This window comes from Carcharhinus amblyrhynchos, chromosome 14 (genome assembly GCF_965287045.1).
Source record: "Carcharhinus amblyrhynchos chromosome 14, sCarAmb.v2.hapA, whole genome shotgun sequence".
NCBI classification, from domain to species: domain Eukaryota; kingdom Metazoa; phylum Chordata; class Chondrichthyes; order Carcharhiniformes; family Carcharhinidae; genus Carcharhinus; species Carcharhinus amblyrhynchos.
This window is the reverse complement of record NC_137337.1, coordinates 32,095,836-32,112,800: the sequence shown is the minus strand read 5'-3', so window position 1 is coordinate 32,112,800 and position 16,965 is coordinate 32,095,836. Positions and strand designations below refer to the sequence as shown.

The window sequence follows — 16,965 nt, the reverse complement described above, 5'->3', positions numbered from 1 at the left end:
CAAATCGAGAATCCTCAGGTTGACGAGGTTCATTAGGGCATGTTTTAAGCAAAAAAAGGGAAGCTTGTCTGAGACACCAAGATATTTTCTAAGTACATAGAGAGCAAGAGGTTACACAAGGAAAAATAGGGCATATTAGGGACTTAAAAGGTGACCTATCTGAGATGGGTGAGGATATGCATAAAATTCTTAATGAATGTTTTTCAGCTATCACTTTGTGGCCACCATCATAAAAGAGAGGGCTGATGATGACATCAAAGCTAAGAAGGAAGTGTGAAATATAGGATGTGATAAATATTGTAAGAGGATGCATTATAAAGGTTTAGCATCTTCAAATGTAGATAAAGTGCTATGTCTTTGGTTGTTAAAAGCAGCAAGGGAAGAAAATGCAGAGTCACTGAACATCATATTTCAATCCTCCCTGGCTATAGGATTGGTGTCCTAGACAATTAGAAGACTGCCTGCATTGTATGTTGTTTAAAAAGGGAGAAAGGGATAATCCAAGTAATTTTAGCCCAATTATCTTAACTTTAGTTCTGGACAAATTATTGGAATCCATTCTGTAGGCCAATAAAAACATTAATTTAGAAAGGCATTGATTAATCAAGGAAAGTCAATGTGGGATCTCTAACTGTTGAATATTTTGAGGCAGTGATAAATAGGGTTGATGAGGTCAGTGTGACAGATGTGATCCACGTGGGTTTTAGAGGGCTTTTGATGAGGTCCCACATGGCAGGCTCATCAAAACAGGAAACGTTCTTGGAATCCAGGAATCATTGACAAATTGGATCCAAAATTGGCTTGGAATAAGAAAAAGGTAATGGTTGACTAGTACTTTTGAAATTTGAAGGCTGTTGATTTCTGCAGGAATTAGAACATGCTCCATTGCTTTCTGTAGTCTATAAAAAGGTATAGACTGCAGGAAGAGAGGAAAAAATGGAATTTAGCCCAAAGAAATGGGATGGCTTTTAAAGATTTGATTTTGATTTGATATTGTCACATGTTTTAGCATACAGTGAAAAGCATTGTTTCTTGCGCACTATATAGACACAGCATATCGATCATTGGGAAGGAAACAAGAAAATGCAGAATGTAGTGTTACAGTCTAAGTTAAGGTGTAGAGAAAGATCAACTTAATGCAAGGTAGGTCCATTCAAAAGACTGATGGCAGCAGGGGAGAAGCTGTTCTTGAATTGGCTGGTATGTGACCTCAGACTTTTGCATCTTTTTTCCAACGGAAGAAGGTGGAAGCATGTCCAGGCTGCATGGGGTCCTTAATTATGCTGGCTATTTTGCCGAGGCAGCGGGAAATGTAGATAAAGTCAATGGATGGGGGGGGGGGCTACGTTAATGACCTTTTATCGTTTCATGGGGTCCTGGGCAGAGCAGGAGCCATACCAAGCCGTGATACAACCAGAAAGAATACTTTTTATGGTACATCTGTAAAAGTTGGTGAGAGTCATAGCTGACGTACCAAATTTTCTTAGTCTTCTGAGAAAGTAGAGGCATTAGTGGGCTTTCTTAACTATAGTGTCAGCATTGGGGGACCGGGAAGGTTGTTGGTGATCTGGTTGCCTAAAAATTTGAAGCTCTCAACCCTTTCCACTTCGTCCCCATTGATGTAGACGGCATGTTCTCCTCTACGCTTCCTGAAGTCAATAACCATCTCCTTTGTTTTGTTGACATTAAGGGAGAGATTATTGTTGCCGCACTAGATTCTCTATCTCATTTCTGTACTCTGTCTCGTCATTGTTTGAGATCCGATCCAATGTGGTCATCAGCAAACTTGAAAATCGAGTTGGAGGGGAATTTTGCTACACGGTCATGAGTGTATAAGGAGTATACTGGTGGGGCTGAGAATACAGCCTTATGGGGCACCAGCGTAGAGGATGATTGCGGAGTAGGTGTTGTTGCCAATTATTGATTGTGGTCTCTGAGTTAGGAAGTTCAGGATCTAGTCGCAGGGGGAGGAGCTGAGACCCAGGCCACGGAGTTTGAGTTTCGTAAGAATAATGGTGTTGAAGGCTGAGCTGTGGTCAATAAATAGGAGTCTGACATAGGTGACTTTGTTATTTGGTGTTCCAGGGTTGAATGCAAGGCCAGGGAGATGGCACCTGCTGTGGACCTGTTGTGGCAGTAGGCAAACTGTCGTGGATCCAGGCAGTCTGGGAGGCTGGAATTGATTCATACCATGATCAGCCTTTTGAAGCACTTCGTAATGATGGATGTCAGAGCCACTGGTAGATAGTCATTAAGGCACGCTGCTTGGCTTTTCTTAGGTACTGGTATGATGGTTGTAGTCTTGAGGCAGATAGGGACCTCAGATTGTTGCAAAGGGAGGTTGAAGATGTCTACGAATACCCCCGCCAGCTGATATGCGCAGGATCTGAGTGTTCATCCAGGTACCTCATCTGGGCCAGTCGCTTTCTGTGGGTTGACCTTGGAGAGAGCTTCTCTGCCATCTGCAATGGTGACACCAGATACAGGTTTATCCAGGATGGAGGACATGCTCTCACTGACCTCTTGCTTAAAATGGGTGTAGAATGCATTGAGCTTGTCAGGGAGGGGTGCATTGGAGCCAGTGATTTTACATGTCTTCATCCTACAGCCTATTATGTCTTGCAGACCTTGCCATAGTCGGTGTGCAAAAAGCCAAGGGAATATAGAATAAATTGGAAGATACTGAGTAGTATGGAAGATGAAATGTATGTCACAGATTCTTAATAGTAGCAACATAGGAACATAGTGTTTAGAAGGCTTATGTTTTCCTTTATTAGTCAAGGCATAGAATATATGAGGAATGGGGCTATGTTGGAACTGTAAAGAACATTAGTTAGACAGTAGCTTGAGTTCTGCATACACTTCTGGCCATCACATTACAGGAGAGAGGAGATTTGTGAGAGTGTTGCTTGGACTGGAAAAACATTTATCTATGACGAAAAATTAGATTGGCTGAGGTTGTTTTCCTTGGAATAGAAGGATGGCTTAATTGAGATGTATTCAATTTTGAGCGGCCTAGATTGAATAAATAGAAACAACTTATTTACTTTGGCTGAGGGCTCAAAAACCAGGGACATAGATTTAAAGATATGTTTCTTCATATCCTTCTATCAATATTTCACCCAGATGGTGATAGGGTCCTAGAGCTTGCAGTTTGAAAAGATGAGGCAAAAACTTGCATCACGTTTAAAAAGTACTTGATTGTTTTCTTGAGAAACCATGATCTACAGATCTCTTGACCTAGTGCAAGAAGTTGGGATTAGGCTTAGTAGCTCTTGGTCAACTGGCACAGAAACAAAGGGATGAAAAGTCTCTTCCTACGAAACTGGCGTACTAAATATTAGGACTTGCACTTTACAGGAAAGTGTACTTAATTAGCTATGGCAGGTATCATTTAGCGCAATTGGAAGAAATCTGGAATGCGAATTCTAAGAAGGAAAACTAATGAAAAAGACAGCTTCTATTCTGAAAAATGTGAAATTTTCAAAACTCAAATCATTGCTTGTAGCAGAGGAATTTACACATTGCAAATATTGAGCACTGAGAGCAATTAGAATAATATGTGGACAGTTGGTAACAGGTTAACCTAATGCATATGTGGTGTGTTAATGATGAACAATTCCTGTGATATGAAGTTGTATTTAAAATCTAAAATATTGATTCTTCAAAGTTAAAGTGCACACAATTTTCAAAATACCCACAGTGCTAACATCTCCTTGCTTTAAAACACAGGGTGGTAACCCGCGGGTGGAGTTGACCCTTTCAGAGCTGCAAGAAATGGCTTCCAGACAGCAGCATCAGATTGAAGCCCAGCAACAGATGTTGGTTGCCAAGGTAGATAATTAAATATTCTTTACGAATCCAAGTTAATGTCTGACATTTGATTGATTATCCTTGGTTTAATTGAAATTTGGTTGTTGGTGGAAAGGTACCTTGCCTAATCCCAACTTCCTCTTGGTTCATAAATCTATTGATCACAGCTATTCAAGTAGCCAAGAGTTTCTGCCCCTACCACTTGATAATATGTCAGCTGTAGTCCTTAAGATTTGTGCTGCAGAGATAGACACATCATAGCCGATCTGTTCCAGACCAGCTACAGTGCTGGCATCTGCTCAACAATGTGGAAATTGTCCAGTTATGTCCTGCCCACAAGAAACAGGATAATTTCAAGCTGACCAATTACAGCTCCATCATTCTAGGCTTGATCATCAGCAAAGTAATGGAAGTTGTCGCTGACGGTGCTATTAAGTGGCCCTTGCACAGAAATATCCTGCTCACTGACGCTCAGTTTGGGTCCCATCAGGCCAACTAAATTCCTGCTCTTATTACAATAATCTCTTCCAATAATTGACAAAAGTGCTGAATTTGTGAGGTGAAAGTAACTGCCCTTAACATTAAGTCAGCATTTGACTGAATCTGACTCCTAACAAAACTGGAGTCAGTGAGAATAGAGGTGGGGGGTACTCAACACTGGTTGGAGTCATACCTAGCACAGAGGAAGATGGTTGTGATTGTTGGAAGGGCAATCATCTCTGCTGCAGGACAACATCGCGTGTGTTCCTTGGGGAAGTGTCTTAGGCTCAACCATCTTCAGCTGCTTCATCAGTGACCGTCCCTCTACCATAAGGTCAATTTTAGTGTATGCAGGTGGCTGCACAGTGAACTATACCATTTGCGATGAAGCAGTCCACGTCCACTTGCATCAAGACCTGGACAACCTTCCGGCAGGGTTAATGATTGGCAAGTAACATTCATACCTCTCAATTGCCAGGCAATGACCATCTCAAACAAGGGAAAATCTAACTGTCATCAATTGCTATTGCTGAATCCCCCAATATCCTGGGGTTACCATTGACCAGAAATTGAACTGGGCCAACTAAATAAATACAGTGGCCACAAGAGCTGGAAATTCTGTGACTGGTAACTACCCTCCTGACTCCCCAAAGCCAGTCTACCATATGTAAGTCAGGAGTGTGATGGAATGCTTTCTGTCTGCTTGAATGAGTACAGTTCCAACGATGCTCGAAAGCTCAATGCCGTCCAGGACACAGCAGTCCACTTGATTGGCATCACATTCTCATAAACATTCACTCTCTTCAGCATAGTGGTAACCGTATGTTCTATATACTAGACTTGCTGCAAAACTCTCAAAACCTACTTAATCAGCAACTTCTAAACCCACAGCTTCTCCCACCTCGATAGACAAGGGCAGTAGACTCATGGGAGCACCACCCTCTCCAAGCTCCTCTCCAAAATTCACACCATCTTGATTTGGAGCTATATTGCCATTTCTTCATCATTACTGGGTCAGAATCCTGGAACATCTTTCTGACAACAGTGGGTATAGCTACAACAGATTGCAGTGGTTCGAGAAGGAAAGTTACCACCATCTTCTCAAGGGCAATTATGGATAAACAATAAATGGAGTCCTTGTTAGCTATTTCACACCTCATGGATGATATTTTTAAAACGTTTGACTACTAAATGATTCATCTTCAGTGTCATAGGCTATGTTGAGATTTAGCAAAATCATGAAATGTTTCTTCTGCCCACCATTCTATTTCACCCCATTCCTTAGCTAACCACAACCATCAAAGATTTCCATCTTTATATAACAGTCTGCTTTTGCAAATTTCATATTTGTCAACCTAAACTTGACCTCCAGCTTCCTTTTTCCTCTTGTAATTCCAACTGATTTGACACAAACATATAAATTAGGAGCAAACGTAGGCCCCTCGAGCCTGCTTCACCATTCAGTAAGATCATGGCTGATCTGATTGTAATTGCAACTTCACACTCCCACCTATTTTAGATAATCGTGCATGCCCTTGTTCATCAAGAATGTACTAATTCTGCCTTAAAAGATTTCAAAGACTGCTTCCAGTGCCTTTTGAGGAATTGGGTTCCAAAGACTAAGGACTCTGAGAAAAACATTCCCCTCATCTCTGTCTTAAGTGAGAAATCCCTTATTTTTAAACAGTGACCTCTGGTTCTAGATTCTCTCATTCTTTCCACATCCACCCTGTCAAGCCTTGTGAGCTTATATGTTTCAATCAAGTTTCATACTCAAACTCCAAGGGATATAAGCTTATCCTTTCTCATCTTTCCTCTTAAGACAACCTGCTCATTCCAGGCATTAGTCTGTTAAATCTTCTCTGCATTAATTCCAATTCATTTACCAATACTGTTAATCGTACTCCAGATGTTGACCTCCCTGCTTTTGTATTTGACTCCCTTTGCAATAAATTATATCATTCTATAAATGATCCTAATTACTTGTACCTTTTGCAATTCATGGGCAGGCGATAGTCTGGTGGTATTATCGCTAAAGTATTAAGCCAGAAACTCAGCTAGTGTTCTGGGGGATCTGGGTTTGAATCCCGCCATGGCTGATGGTGAATTTGGATTGAGTAAACAATATCTGAAATTACGAATCTACTGATGACCATGAAACCATTGTCGATTGTCGTAAAAACCCACCTGGTTCACTAATCTCCTTTAGGGAAGAAAATCTGCTGTCCTAACCTGGCCTGGCCTGGCCTGGCCTACGTGTGACTCTAGAGCCACAGCAATGTGGTTGACTTTCAACTGCTCTCAGGCAACTAAAGATGGGCAATAAATGCTGGCCAGCCAGTGATGCCCATATCCCACAAGTGAATTTAAAAAAAAATGCACCAAGGCACCCAGATCCCTCTGTATGGGAGCTTACAATGTTTTGCCATTTACATAATATACTTTTATATTCTTCCAATATGGAGAATTTCATATTTTCACAACATACTCAATTTGCCAGATCTTTGCCCACTTGTTTTATCTTTATATCTCTTTGTAGCTTCCTTAAGTCCTCTGAAGGTTTTCTACATATTACAAACCATGTCCCAAATCTGCATCCATTGCCCTCAAGCAATTGAGCTCCTTGGTTCAAATCAGATTGTACTGTAATTTGGCATAGCTAGAATGTTTGATTGAAGTCTCGGACTGAGATGCCATCCTTATGTTCTGCAACTATAAGAAAACACTGATTGGAGGCCAGGTGCTTCTTCAAGCAAGAACATCAAGTGAAGAACCGCCCTTATACACCTTAGGTTTTCTCTGGGTGTTCTAGTTTTCTCCCACAGTCCAAAGATGTGCAGTTAAGTTGATTGGCCGTGTAAATTACCCATCAGTGTCGGGGGCTAGCTGGGTAAATATATGGGGTTACAAGGATAGGGCCTGGGTGGATGCAGGTTCGATGGGCCAAATGGCCGCCCCCTGCACACTCGGGATTCTATGATTCTTGATGGCCATTTTCACTGTGGCCTTGGAGATTAATTGAGAACAAATTGTTTTTCCTCCAAGATGTCATGTGGATGCCATAAAAGAGGTTTCTCATCACATTTTGTCAATTCAGTTACAAACTGGCAGAGGGAAACTGCAACAAATTACAAACGGACATTAATATATTTGTAGTATGGGCACATGAGTATGTAACTGGAAAATGCATCAGTCTGCAATATTTCATTTTGGCAGCTAAAGTTTAAGGTAGTCACTTACTTTACAGAAGAATTAAAATGGAATGTGTGTGGAATGATACATTTTCTCTAAAACAAAGATTCAGGATGAGTAGGATTGGAAGAGAAGACTGAGGGGTGATTCCCTATGTTTGGTAGAACAAAACAAAAGGGTAATGATTTAAGATGAGATATCAGATGAGAAATTTAGAAGAAACTTCTTTATCCAGAGATTGGTGAGAATCTGGAACTCACTCCCACTGGGTTTGATTAAGGGAGGTTAGATAATCATATGTGGGAGAAGAGGATAAAGGGTTATGCTGACAGTTGGCTAAGAAAAATCTGGAGGAGATTCAGATGAAGCATAAATGCTGACCTGAACTGGTGGTCTGTTCCTGTTGTTCAATGAAAAGAACAAGAAATCCCTTTGACACTAATTAAGTTAGTGTTCCATAAACGTTTCATCATTAGTCCTAAAGCAGTATTCAGGGTTGCCGAATTCATACTGATGAGAAAGGAACTAGTATAATTAGGGGAGTTGACTGCTTTCAGTGAGTTATTTTAAATGGCAGCTCTTATCAGCAGATTACAGATTTCCACACAGGAACTTCTTATTTATTCTGGGAAACTGATAAATCAGGAGGAGCTGTAACAACGCAGCTTGGACACTTTGCAAGGAGACTGGTGGCAGAAAAGTTGCATTGTAACAGTATAATAGCCCAGAAAAAACAAGAGTGAAAGCATCAGTCAAAATCAAAATGAAACTTATTTTCATATGATCACTGTCTTCAATCATGTTTCAGATAACTTTTTAATAGGATATAATCATACTTGCTGATCATTCCATACCCAATCCAGAATCTTAGTAAACGAATGATAGAATTATCCCCACGGTTAAGCTGCCTGTGCTGAGTGCACAAAATATTTAAAAATATTTAACAATGCTGAATTTGCCAATCACATGAGCTTTGCTGATATTTTGTAGCAACAAATATACTTTTATGTTGTTAAGAACTAGCATGCATTCGTGAATCTGATATCTAATCTAGTGCAACAAAATTGAGGGTGGCATGATAGCACAGTGGTTAGCACTGCTGCCTAACAGCAGCAGGGAGCCGGGTTCGATTCCCAGCTTGGGTCACTGTCTGTGTGGATTTGCACATTCTCCGCATGTCTACATGAGTTTCCTCCTGGTGCTCCGGTTTACTCCCACAATGGAAAGATGAGGATTGGCCATGCTAAATCACCCCTTGGCGTTAGGGGGACTAGCTAGGGTGAATGCATAGGGTTATGGGGATATAGTCAGGGTGGTATTGTGGTCAGTGCAAACTCAATAGGTCAAATGGCCTCCTGCGCTGTAGATTCTATGATTCTGGTTCTAACAAATCATCTATGTTTTTACACAAAGTGGTCGAAGATGACTAAATGTAAAATGTGTTCTGTAACTGATATGAGCTCGATAGATGAAGAAGTTGGCAGCCTTCATCACTGGCCTTTGCTGACTTGGGAGATACAAGATTGGGTGCCAGTGAAGTTATTATAGTCAGCTTCTGTGTTCCTAGGCTAGTGAAAGGTAGTGGAGGGGTGAGAGAGAGAGTTTCCATATTGTGAGGTTATCTCATAAATGCAGAGATAGCTAATGAAAGTATGAAGACCAGCATAGTCAAGTAGTCACTTCCTCGTTGCCCAGTTAGGATATATAGTCACTGAGTACTACAATTCTCATACTTCACCACTATAATGAGAAAGAAGAATATAGAATTGTGAGTTGCAAGGAAAATGTAAGCACAAGTATTTTTGCCACTCGAAATAAAATTCCCGAGCAAAGGTTTCTCCTTGTCTGCTATTATTGTTTTATTATAAATCTGACACAAGATAAGGTTCCCCTAAATCAAGCTGTCACGGCTCTTTACCTTGAGGTTTGGATAACTTATGTATCTAATGCAGTCCAGCAAGTGATTTTTTTTATAACTCTCACCAAGTGCAACATTGTAACTTTTCAATTTGGGATTTATATACTTGTGTAAAAACAGGACATGCTGGAAACACACAACGCTATCATTTTGCATTGTTTTACTCTCCTTAGATGCCACTAGTTTAATATTCTTGCAGATTTCCGGCATCCATAGTATTTTGATTTTGTTTAAGTATTCGTGTTGAACTATCCAGCGATACAATGTGAACATTTGTTGTTTGAACATTGTAATCTCAAAAAGCAAAATGTATAAATACTCTTCTTCTTCCCTCAAAGGAGCAACGTTTGCGTTATTTGAAACAACAAGAGAGGCGCCAGCAGCAGTCCATTTCAGAAAGTGACAAATTACAGAAGCTGAAAGAACGTATGGAGAACCAGGAGGCAAAGCTGAAGAAGATACGAGCTATGCGAGGACAGGTGGACTATAGTAAAATTATCAATGGCAATCTTTGTGAGTATTCTTATTTTGGAATACATTTTGCATTTCAAGCATTAATCAATGGATATATTACTAGTAAAAATAATTAATTTGGAATATTTCAGGACATTGACAGTACCATAGCTTATACAACATAGGCAGATTAGTTGTGCGTTTATTCCTTTTTCTGTTGCTGTTTGTTTTTCAAATAGTGATCCTTTTTAAAAGAAGTTTTGAAGCTTCTTCCAAGATGTTAGGATACGGAATGTTTTTCTAGAAACAATTTTTTATGTCAAAAAAGAAACTTATCTCTTCATTCGAAAGGCAAACTTCAATTTATGGTCTCAAATTACTAACTCCTGACTAGTAGACATAGTTTTGCTTTATCAAAACTCATCATCATTAACCATCTATGTTAGATCTTCTCCCTTCTTGTGGAAAAAGACACAATTTCTCTAGTCTAACCTTTAAACTTTTATCATTCGTCCCTGGTATCATTTTAATAAATCTCCATAGGTTTTCTTCTGTGCTGAAGTGAAGCTCCCAAAATTAAACACACTATTCTCATTGTAGTCCAATTAATTCTTTGATTTATTATTGTCAAATATATTGGTGTACAATAAGAAGTATTGTTTCTTGTGTGCTGTACAGACAAAGCATACCGTTCATAGAGAAGAAAAGTGGGCAGAATGTACTGTTACAGTCATAGTTAGGGTGTAGAGAAAGATCAAGTTAATATAAGGTAGGTCCATTCAAAAATCTGATGGCAGCAGGAAGGAAGCTATTTTTGAGTCGGTTGGTACGTGACCTCAGACTTTTGTACCTTTTTCCTAATGAGAGAATGTGGAAGAGAGAATATCTGGGGTGTGTTGGGGTCCTTAATTATGCTGGCTGTTTTTCCGAGGCAGTGGCAAGTGTAGACAGAGTCAGTGGAAGGAAGGCTGGTCTGTATGTTGGGTTGGGCTTCGTTCGTGACTCTTTGTAGTTTCTTGCAATCTTGGACAGAGCAGAAGCCATGCCAAGCTGGGATACAACCAGAAAGGATGTTTTCTATGCTGTATCTGTAAAAGTTGGTGAGAGCCGTAGCGGACGTACCAAATTTCCTTAACTTCCTGAAAAAGTAGAGGCGTCTGTGTGGCAAGACAAGGGCAGGTTGTTGGCAATCTGAATACCTAAAACATGCAGCTCTTGACCACTTCTATTTCACCCTCTTTGATGTAGACAGGGACATGTCCTTCACTATGCTTCCTGAAGTCAGTGACTATCTCCTTCATTTTATTGACATTGAGGAAGAGATTATTGTCGTAAACATCAGTTCACCAGATTCTCTCTCTGCATTGTAAGGTTTCTCAGTTACTACAGCTTTTTTACTCTGCATCCTTTCTACAAAATCTAAATCCCATGGGATATATTGTGGAAACATGAAATTGTCCATTTTGGCAGGAAGAATAAAGAAGTGTATTACATAAATGGTGAAAAATTATAAGCTCCGATATGGAGGGATCTGGGTGCTCTGGTGCGTGACTTTTTTTTAAATTCACTTGTGGCATATGGGGTGTCGCTGGCTGGCCAGCATTTATTGCCTATCCTTAGCCACCCGAGGGCAGTTGAGAGTCAACTACATTGCTGTGGCTCTAGAGTCACATGTAGGCCTGACCAGGTAAGGATGGCAGATTTCCTTCCCAAAAGGACATTAGTGAACCAGATAGGTTTTTCTGACAATTGATAATGGTTTCATGGTGATCAATAGATTCTTAATTCTGGATAAGTTTCATTGAATTCAAATTCCACCATCTGCTGTGGAGGGATTCCAACCTGGGTCCCCAGAACATCTTTCCTGGCTGGTGAGCCTAGAGCCAGGATAAAGGATAGGCCATTTAAGAATGAGATGGAGAGGAAATTCTTCATTCAGAGGATGGCAAATCTTTGGAATTCTCTATCCCTCAGAGCTGTGGAAGCTCAACCATTTCGCATGTTCAAGACAGAAATCAGTAAATTTCTGGTGACTGATGACATCAAAGGTTGCAGCTAGAGAATCATTCATGGTTCTGAGCGCCACACTTTTGAAGGATATCAAGGCCCGGTTTGGGTGAGGGGGTGCAAGAAATTTACCATTGACATCAAGAAAAGCAATTAGGCATGTACTTGCCAAAGTTTAATTCACTGGGTATGGGGAAAAGTGTTGAGTGAGGGTCTAAATTGAACGGCTCTTTCAAAGAGCAAGAACAGACATGCCAAGTCAAATGAAATCACCTTGCAAGCATGTTTCCAAAGATCATGGCCACTTTTATCTACATTTAGTCCTTATCTTGCCACTTTCTGAACCGTTGAACTTTTACTGCCACCATCTCAAAGTTTATAAAAGTTTAATTTTTCTTCTCTAATAGTCTGAACCCTTTCTGTTTTCATCAGTAAGCTATTTTATTCCTTGCCACTCTTCTTCATAACCTTTTTTAGACTTTCCAGAGTTCTAATATCCTTCTACTTTCTGTACTGTGCTTGTTTTTTCACATTAACGTTTGTCATATCTCCCAGTATAATTTTCAGTTTGATTTCGCCACTTACTGCATAGTCACTGCTTGTTCTTTTTCTCACACTTATCTCATTTTTAAATACTAAAATCTAGTCTTGTCTCTAGCTTTGATGACTAAAAGCATACTGATTTAGAAATCAACAGAAAACCCTTCTCTTTGCTGCCTTTTACCTGTCTCTAGTTTTGGATATTAAAAATCATGTTATCTTGTTAGTTTGACATTTTTATTCCTCTCATATATTTGCTCTGTTTATCACTTTTTCCAATAGAGGAGTTTAACTCATACCAAATAGATGCAGCTTTTGTCAGAAATATCTTCTAGAGCTGTAATGGAATTTTGATCAATAATTTCCTATTCGATTCTTCTTGCATGTTTGTAACTAGGAATGTTTAACTCACTCCTGCTGTAGTCTACACCACATCTCTATTAATACGATAACATGTCTCCTCCCATAACAATCTGTCTCTCTAGTTCACTGATTTTTGTCCTGAATACTTTGTATGTATATATCTAAATAATTTTAAACTGCCTCCCTTCTTAGAAAATGTTGCTTTTTTTCATGCTCTTCTTTCTGACCTATTTTCTTTCTTTCCTCTTATATTTCTTGCCCCCTGCTCCATCTTTTATTGCCTTTTTCACCCACTCTCCAAATAATTCCTCCCTTATGCCACTAGTTACTATCAAGAGAGGGATCCCAACATTTGTTTCCAAACATTTTTCATTGATTGTCTTGTACCTTTTTGCCTAGCATGTTGGAGCCAACAAGGCATGTAGGACTCTATAAAATAAACCACCTACCTGTACTAGTGATTTATGGAATTCTATATTACTACTATAGCTCTGCACTCCAATCACACCATTTTCCTTCCAATTGCTCCATGATGCCATAGCATTCCCTGTGGTTTCTCTCCTCTGAGTTGCTGTCTTTGTCACAGGTTCTCTGCACTGACCAATTCAACAGTCTCCAATTCCCTAGATTGCCCCTGTCTTCTTTCCCCATCTTAACGGATGGGCAAATCTGAAGTCCTTCCAGATCCAGTTGTGAATTGTGGTGAACAATTGATCATCTAATGTGAAAAAGAGGTCCAATGTATATCCCCACTCTCAGTGATAGTTGGGCCTGGCACTACTGCAAAAGACAAGGATAAAGCATTTGCATTGATCTTCAACCAGGGTGCAGAGTGGATCATCCAACCTGGTATACTGCTGAAGTCCTCACCATCAGAGAAACCAATCTTCAGCCAACTTGATCACTATGTGTGATTTCAAGAAATGGCCACGCACACTGGAGATAGCAAAAACAATGGTTTCCCCCAAACATCCAAACTACATTGCTCTAAGTGTGCTCCAGAACTAGCTGCATCCCTAACTAAGCTATTCGAGTTTAGCTATAGCACTTGCCTCTGCCTAACAATGTGAAACATCGTGCAGGCACAGCCTAACCACAAATGGCTGGACAAATCCAATCTAGCCAAAAGCTGCTCCATTAGATGGCTCTTGATTATCAGCAAAGCAATGATAGGGGTCATTGACAGGAATTCACCATTACCTGCTTACCAATACTCAGTTTCAATTCCATCAGGACCACACCACATTACAGCCTTCATCAATGACCTTCCTGCAATCATAATGCCATAACTGGAAATGTTCACTGGTAATTGTATTGTTCCATTCCATTCACTAATCCACAGGTAATGAAGCAGTTGTACTCTCATGCAGCAAGACATAGACAACATTTAAGCTTGGGCTTGCAAGTGGAAATAATGTTAACCAGGCAATGATGATCCCCAACAGTGGGGAGTCTAATTGTCCCACCTTGAAATTCATTGAATTCCCTGCATCAGGGGAGTCGCCATTGACCAGAAACTTAGCTGGACTATCCACATAATTACTGTGCTATAAGAAAAAAACTAGAAGCTGGTTATTCTATGACAAATAATTTGTCTCAATCCCCAAAGCCATTTCACCACGTCAGATCTGTGATTAAATACACTCAACCAGGGAAGTGGCAAGTATCTCCAGCAACACTCAAGCTCCATATCATCCAGAAAAAAGCAGACTGCTTGATTGGCAACTCATCTACCACATGTACCATTTACTCCTTCCACCATCAGCATGCCTTGGCTATGGTGTGTGACACCTACAAAATGAATTGTAGCCACCTCAACTTCCAAACCTGGAAACTATCCCTCAACAAGGACAAGAACAGCTGACCCATGGGAATGTCGATAGTCCAAGTTCCCCTGCAAGTTTCTCATATCATTCTTACTTGGAAATATGTCACCACTCTCAATGCCAGATCAAACTCTCTCCCTAACAGCATTGTGGGAATATCGTCCCCAGATGGACTGAAATGGTTAATGAAGCTGACTTACCACCAACTTCTCAAGAGCATTAGAAAAGAACAATAAATGCTGACCATTTCTTATAACTTTCTTTGCTTGCAAGGTGATGGTGTCCTTAAATGTGTGTTTGATCTCATTTTAGCTGGCAATATATGATGCAGTACCATCAGCTTCTCCTCATGTTCAGAAGCATTAAGGTTCATGACAAAAATATGGAAATCTTTTCTAGCATGTGAGATCATCCTGGACTATGCCAAGATAGGTGGCATAATGGATAGCAAAGAAAGTTATCTCCAATTGTAACAGGATCTTGATCAATTGGGCCAGTGCGCTGACGAGTGGCAAATGGAGTTTAATTTAGACAAATGCGAGGTGATGCATTTTGGTAGATTGAACCAGGGCGGGACTTGCTCGGTTAATGGTAAGACATTGAGGAAAGTTACAGAACAAAGAGATCTAGGTGTATGTGTTCAAAGCTTCTTGAAAGTGGAGTCACAGGTGGACAGAGTGGTGAAGAAGGCATTCAGCATGCTTGGTTTCATCGGTCAGAACATTGAATACAGGAGTTGGGATGTCTTGTTGAAGTTGTACAAGACATTGGTAAGGCCACACATGGAATACTGTATGCAATTCTGGTCACCCTATTATAGAAAGGATATTATTAAACTAGAAAGTGTGCAGAAAAGATTTACTAGGATGCTACTGGGACTTGATGGATTGAGTTATAAGGAAAGACTGGATGGACTGGGACTTTTTTCTCTAGAGCGTAGGAGGAGGCTGAGGGGTGACCTTAGAGGTCTATCAAAGAATGAGGAGCATAGACCAGTAAGAGAGTCAATATGTTTTCCCAAAGATAGGGGAGTCTAAAACTAGAGGGCATAGGTTTAAGGTGAGAGGGGAGAGGTATAAAAGTCCCCAGAGGGGCAATTTTTCAGAGGGTGGTGAGTGTGTGAAACAAGCTGCCAGAGGTAGTAGTAGAGGCGGGTACAATTTTATCTTTTCAAAAGCATTTAGATAGTTACCTGGGTACAGTGGGTATAGAGGGATATGGGCCAAATGTGGGCAATTGGATTAGCTTAGGGGCTTTAAAAAAAGGCAGCATGGACAAATTGGGCTGAAGTGCCTGTTTCCATGCTGTAAACCTTTATGATCTCTAATACTGTATCCTCAGAATGTATTGTATTGCATCTGAGGCATTCCACAAGCCACTGGTGTTGCACATTGTGGTTTTCAGCTATTTTACACCCCATTAATGTTAATATCAGATAATTTCTTTCTATTTTCTGAAAGTTTGATGTTCATGCTCTGCAAATATTACCTTAAATGAAATTGAAATAAATATAGTGCACTTTAAGAGCTAGCAAGTTTGCAGGCTTCGAGTTTATCGCTTTTCTCTCTCTCTTTCTCTCTCTCTTCTCACAGCAGCTGAAATTGAGCACATCAACAGTATGTTTCATGAGAAACAGCGGGAGTTGCAATCGGCTGTGTTAAAAGTTGATCAACTGACGCAGCAACTTGATGACTTGAGAAAAGGAAAAACAAATGGATTGCAGGCTTACAATGGACAAGTTCCAGGACCTGCTGCAGTTGAATTAAAAAAGCTATATCAAGAGCTACAGGTGAAGCATGCAAAATGAACCAAAGCTGTGGTACCCATTTTATAATACTGTATTAAGGATCCAAGAAAAAGGTTGATTTAATTTTTATAAAAGGAACCATAAATCTTAGTTATTCTTGATAACCTGATATTGTTGAAAATTACAAGTGAAAACCTATATTTACCTTGCCTTTTATGGAGATTGAGTTCTTCATTGGATTGAAGAAGTTATTTATAAAAGTATAAGATGTTAAGAATTTAAACAATTTACTGTTTCATTTTATTTCTATGTACTTATTTTGCACAATGGTTAAGAAGGCAGGCAAACGAAACCAGACTATCAAGTGGATGATTCACTTAAGCCAGGCATTAGGAAGACCAATTATTTAAAAAAATGTCATCCTGGCATCCAGCCTCACCAATCTGGCAGCTTCAATTTGGGGGTTGGCACTAGCTGCACAACACCAACGTGCTGGGAGCCAGCACCATTAGCATAGGTTTCACACAACAGAAAAGCAGCAATAGAGAAGTTTGACACTCCCTAACTTTCCCTGACCAGCTAAAGAAACTTGAGCTTGAGAAAGAGTTTAGAAACAGATTATAACA

General features: G+C 40.0%; 1 protein-coding gene across 2 annotated transcripts in view; it reads left to right on the top strand.

Annotated features, from left to right (window-relative positions):
• The window catches only part of ppp1r13bb (protein phosphatase 1, regulatory subunit 13Bb), a 96,535-nt gene that overhangs the window by 43,533 nt on the left and 36,037 nt on the right, over window positions 1-16,965 (top strand). For both annotated transcript variants that reach the window (XM_080202591.1, XM_080202590.1), the window contains exons 5-7: window positions 3,733-3,834; window positions 9,742-9,916; window positions 16,185-16,381. In XM_080202591.1, the coding sequence (XP_080058717.1) occupies window positions 3,733-3,834; window positions 9,742-9,916; window positions 16,185-16,381 (474 nt within the window). The remainder of the gene's footprint in view (window positions 1-3,732; window positions 3,835-9,741; window positions 9,917-16,184; window positions 16,382-16,965) is intronic.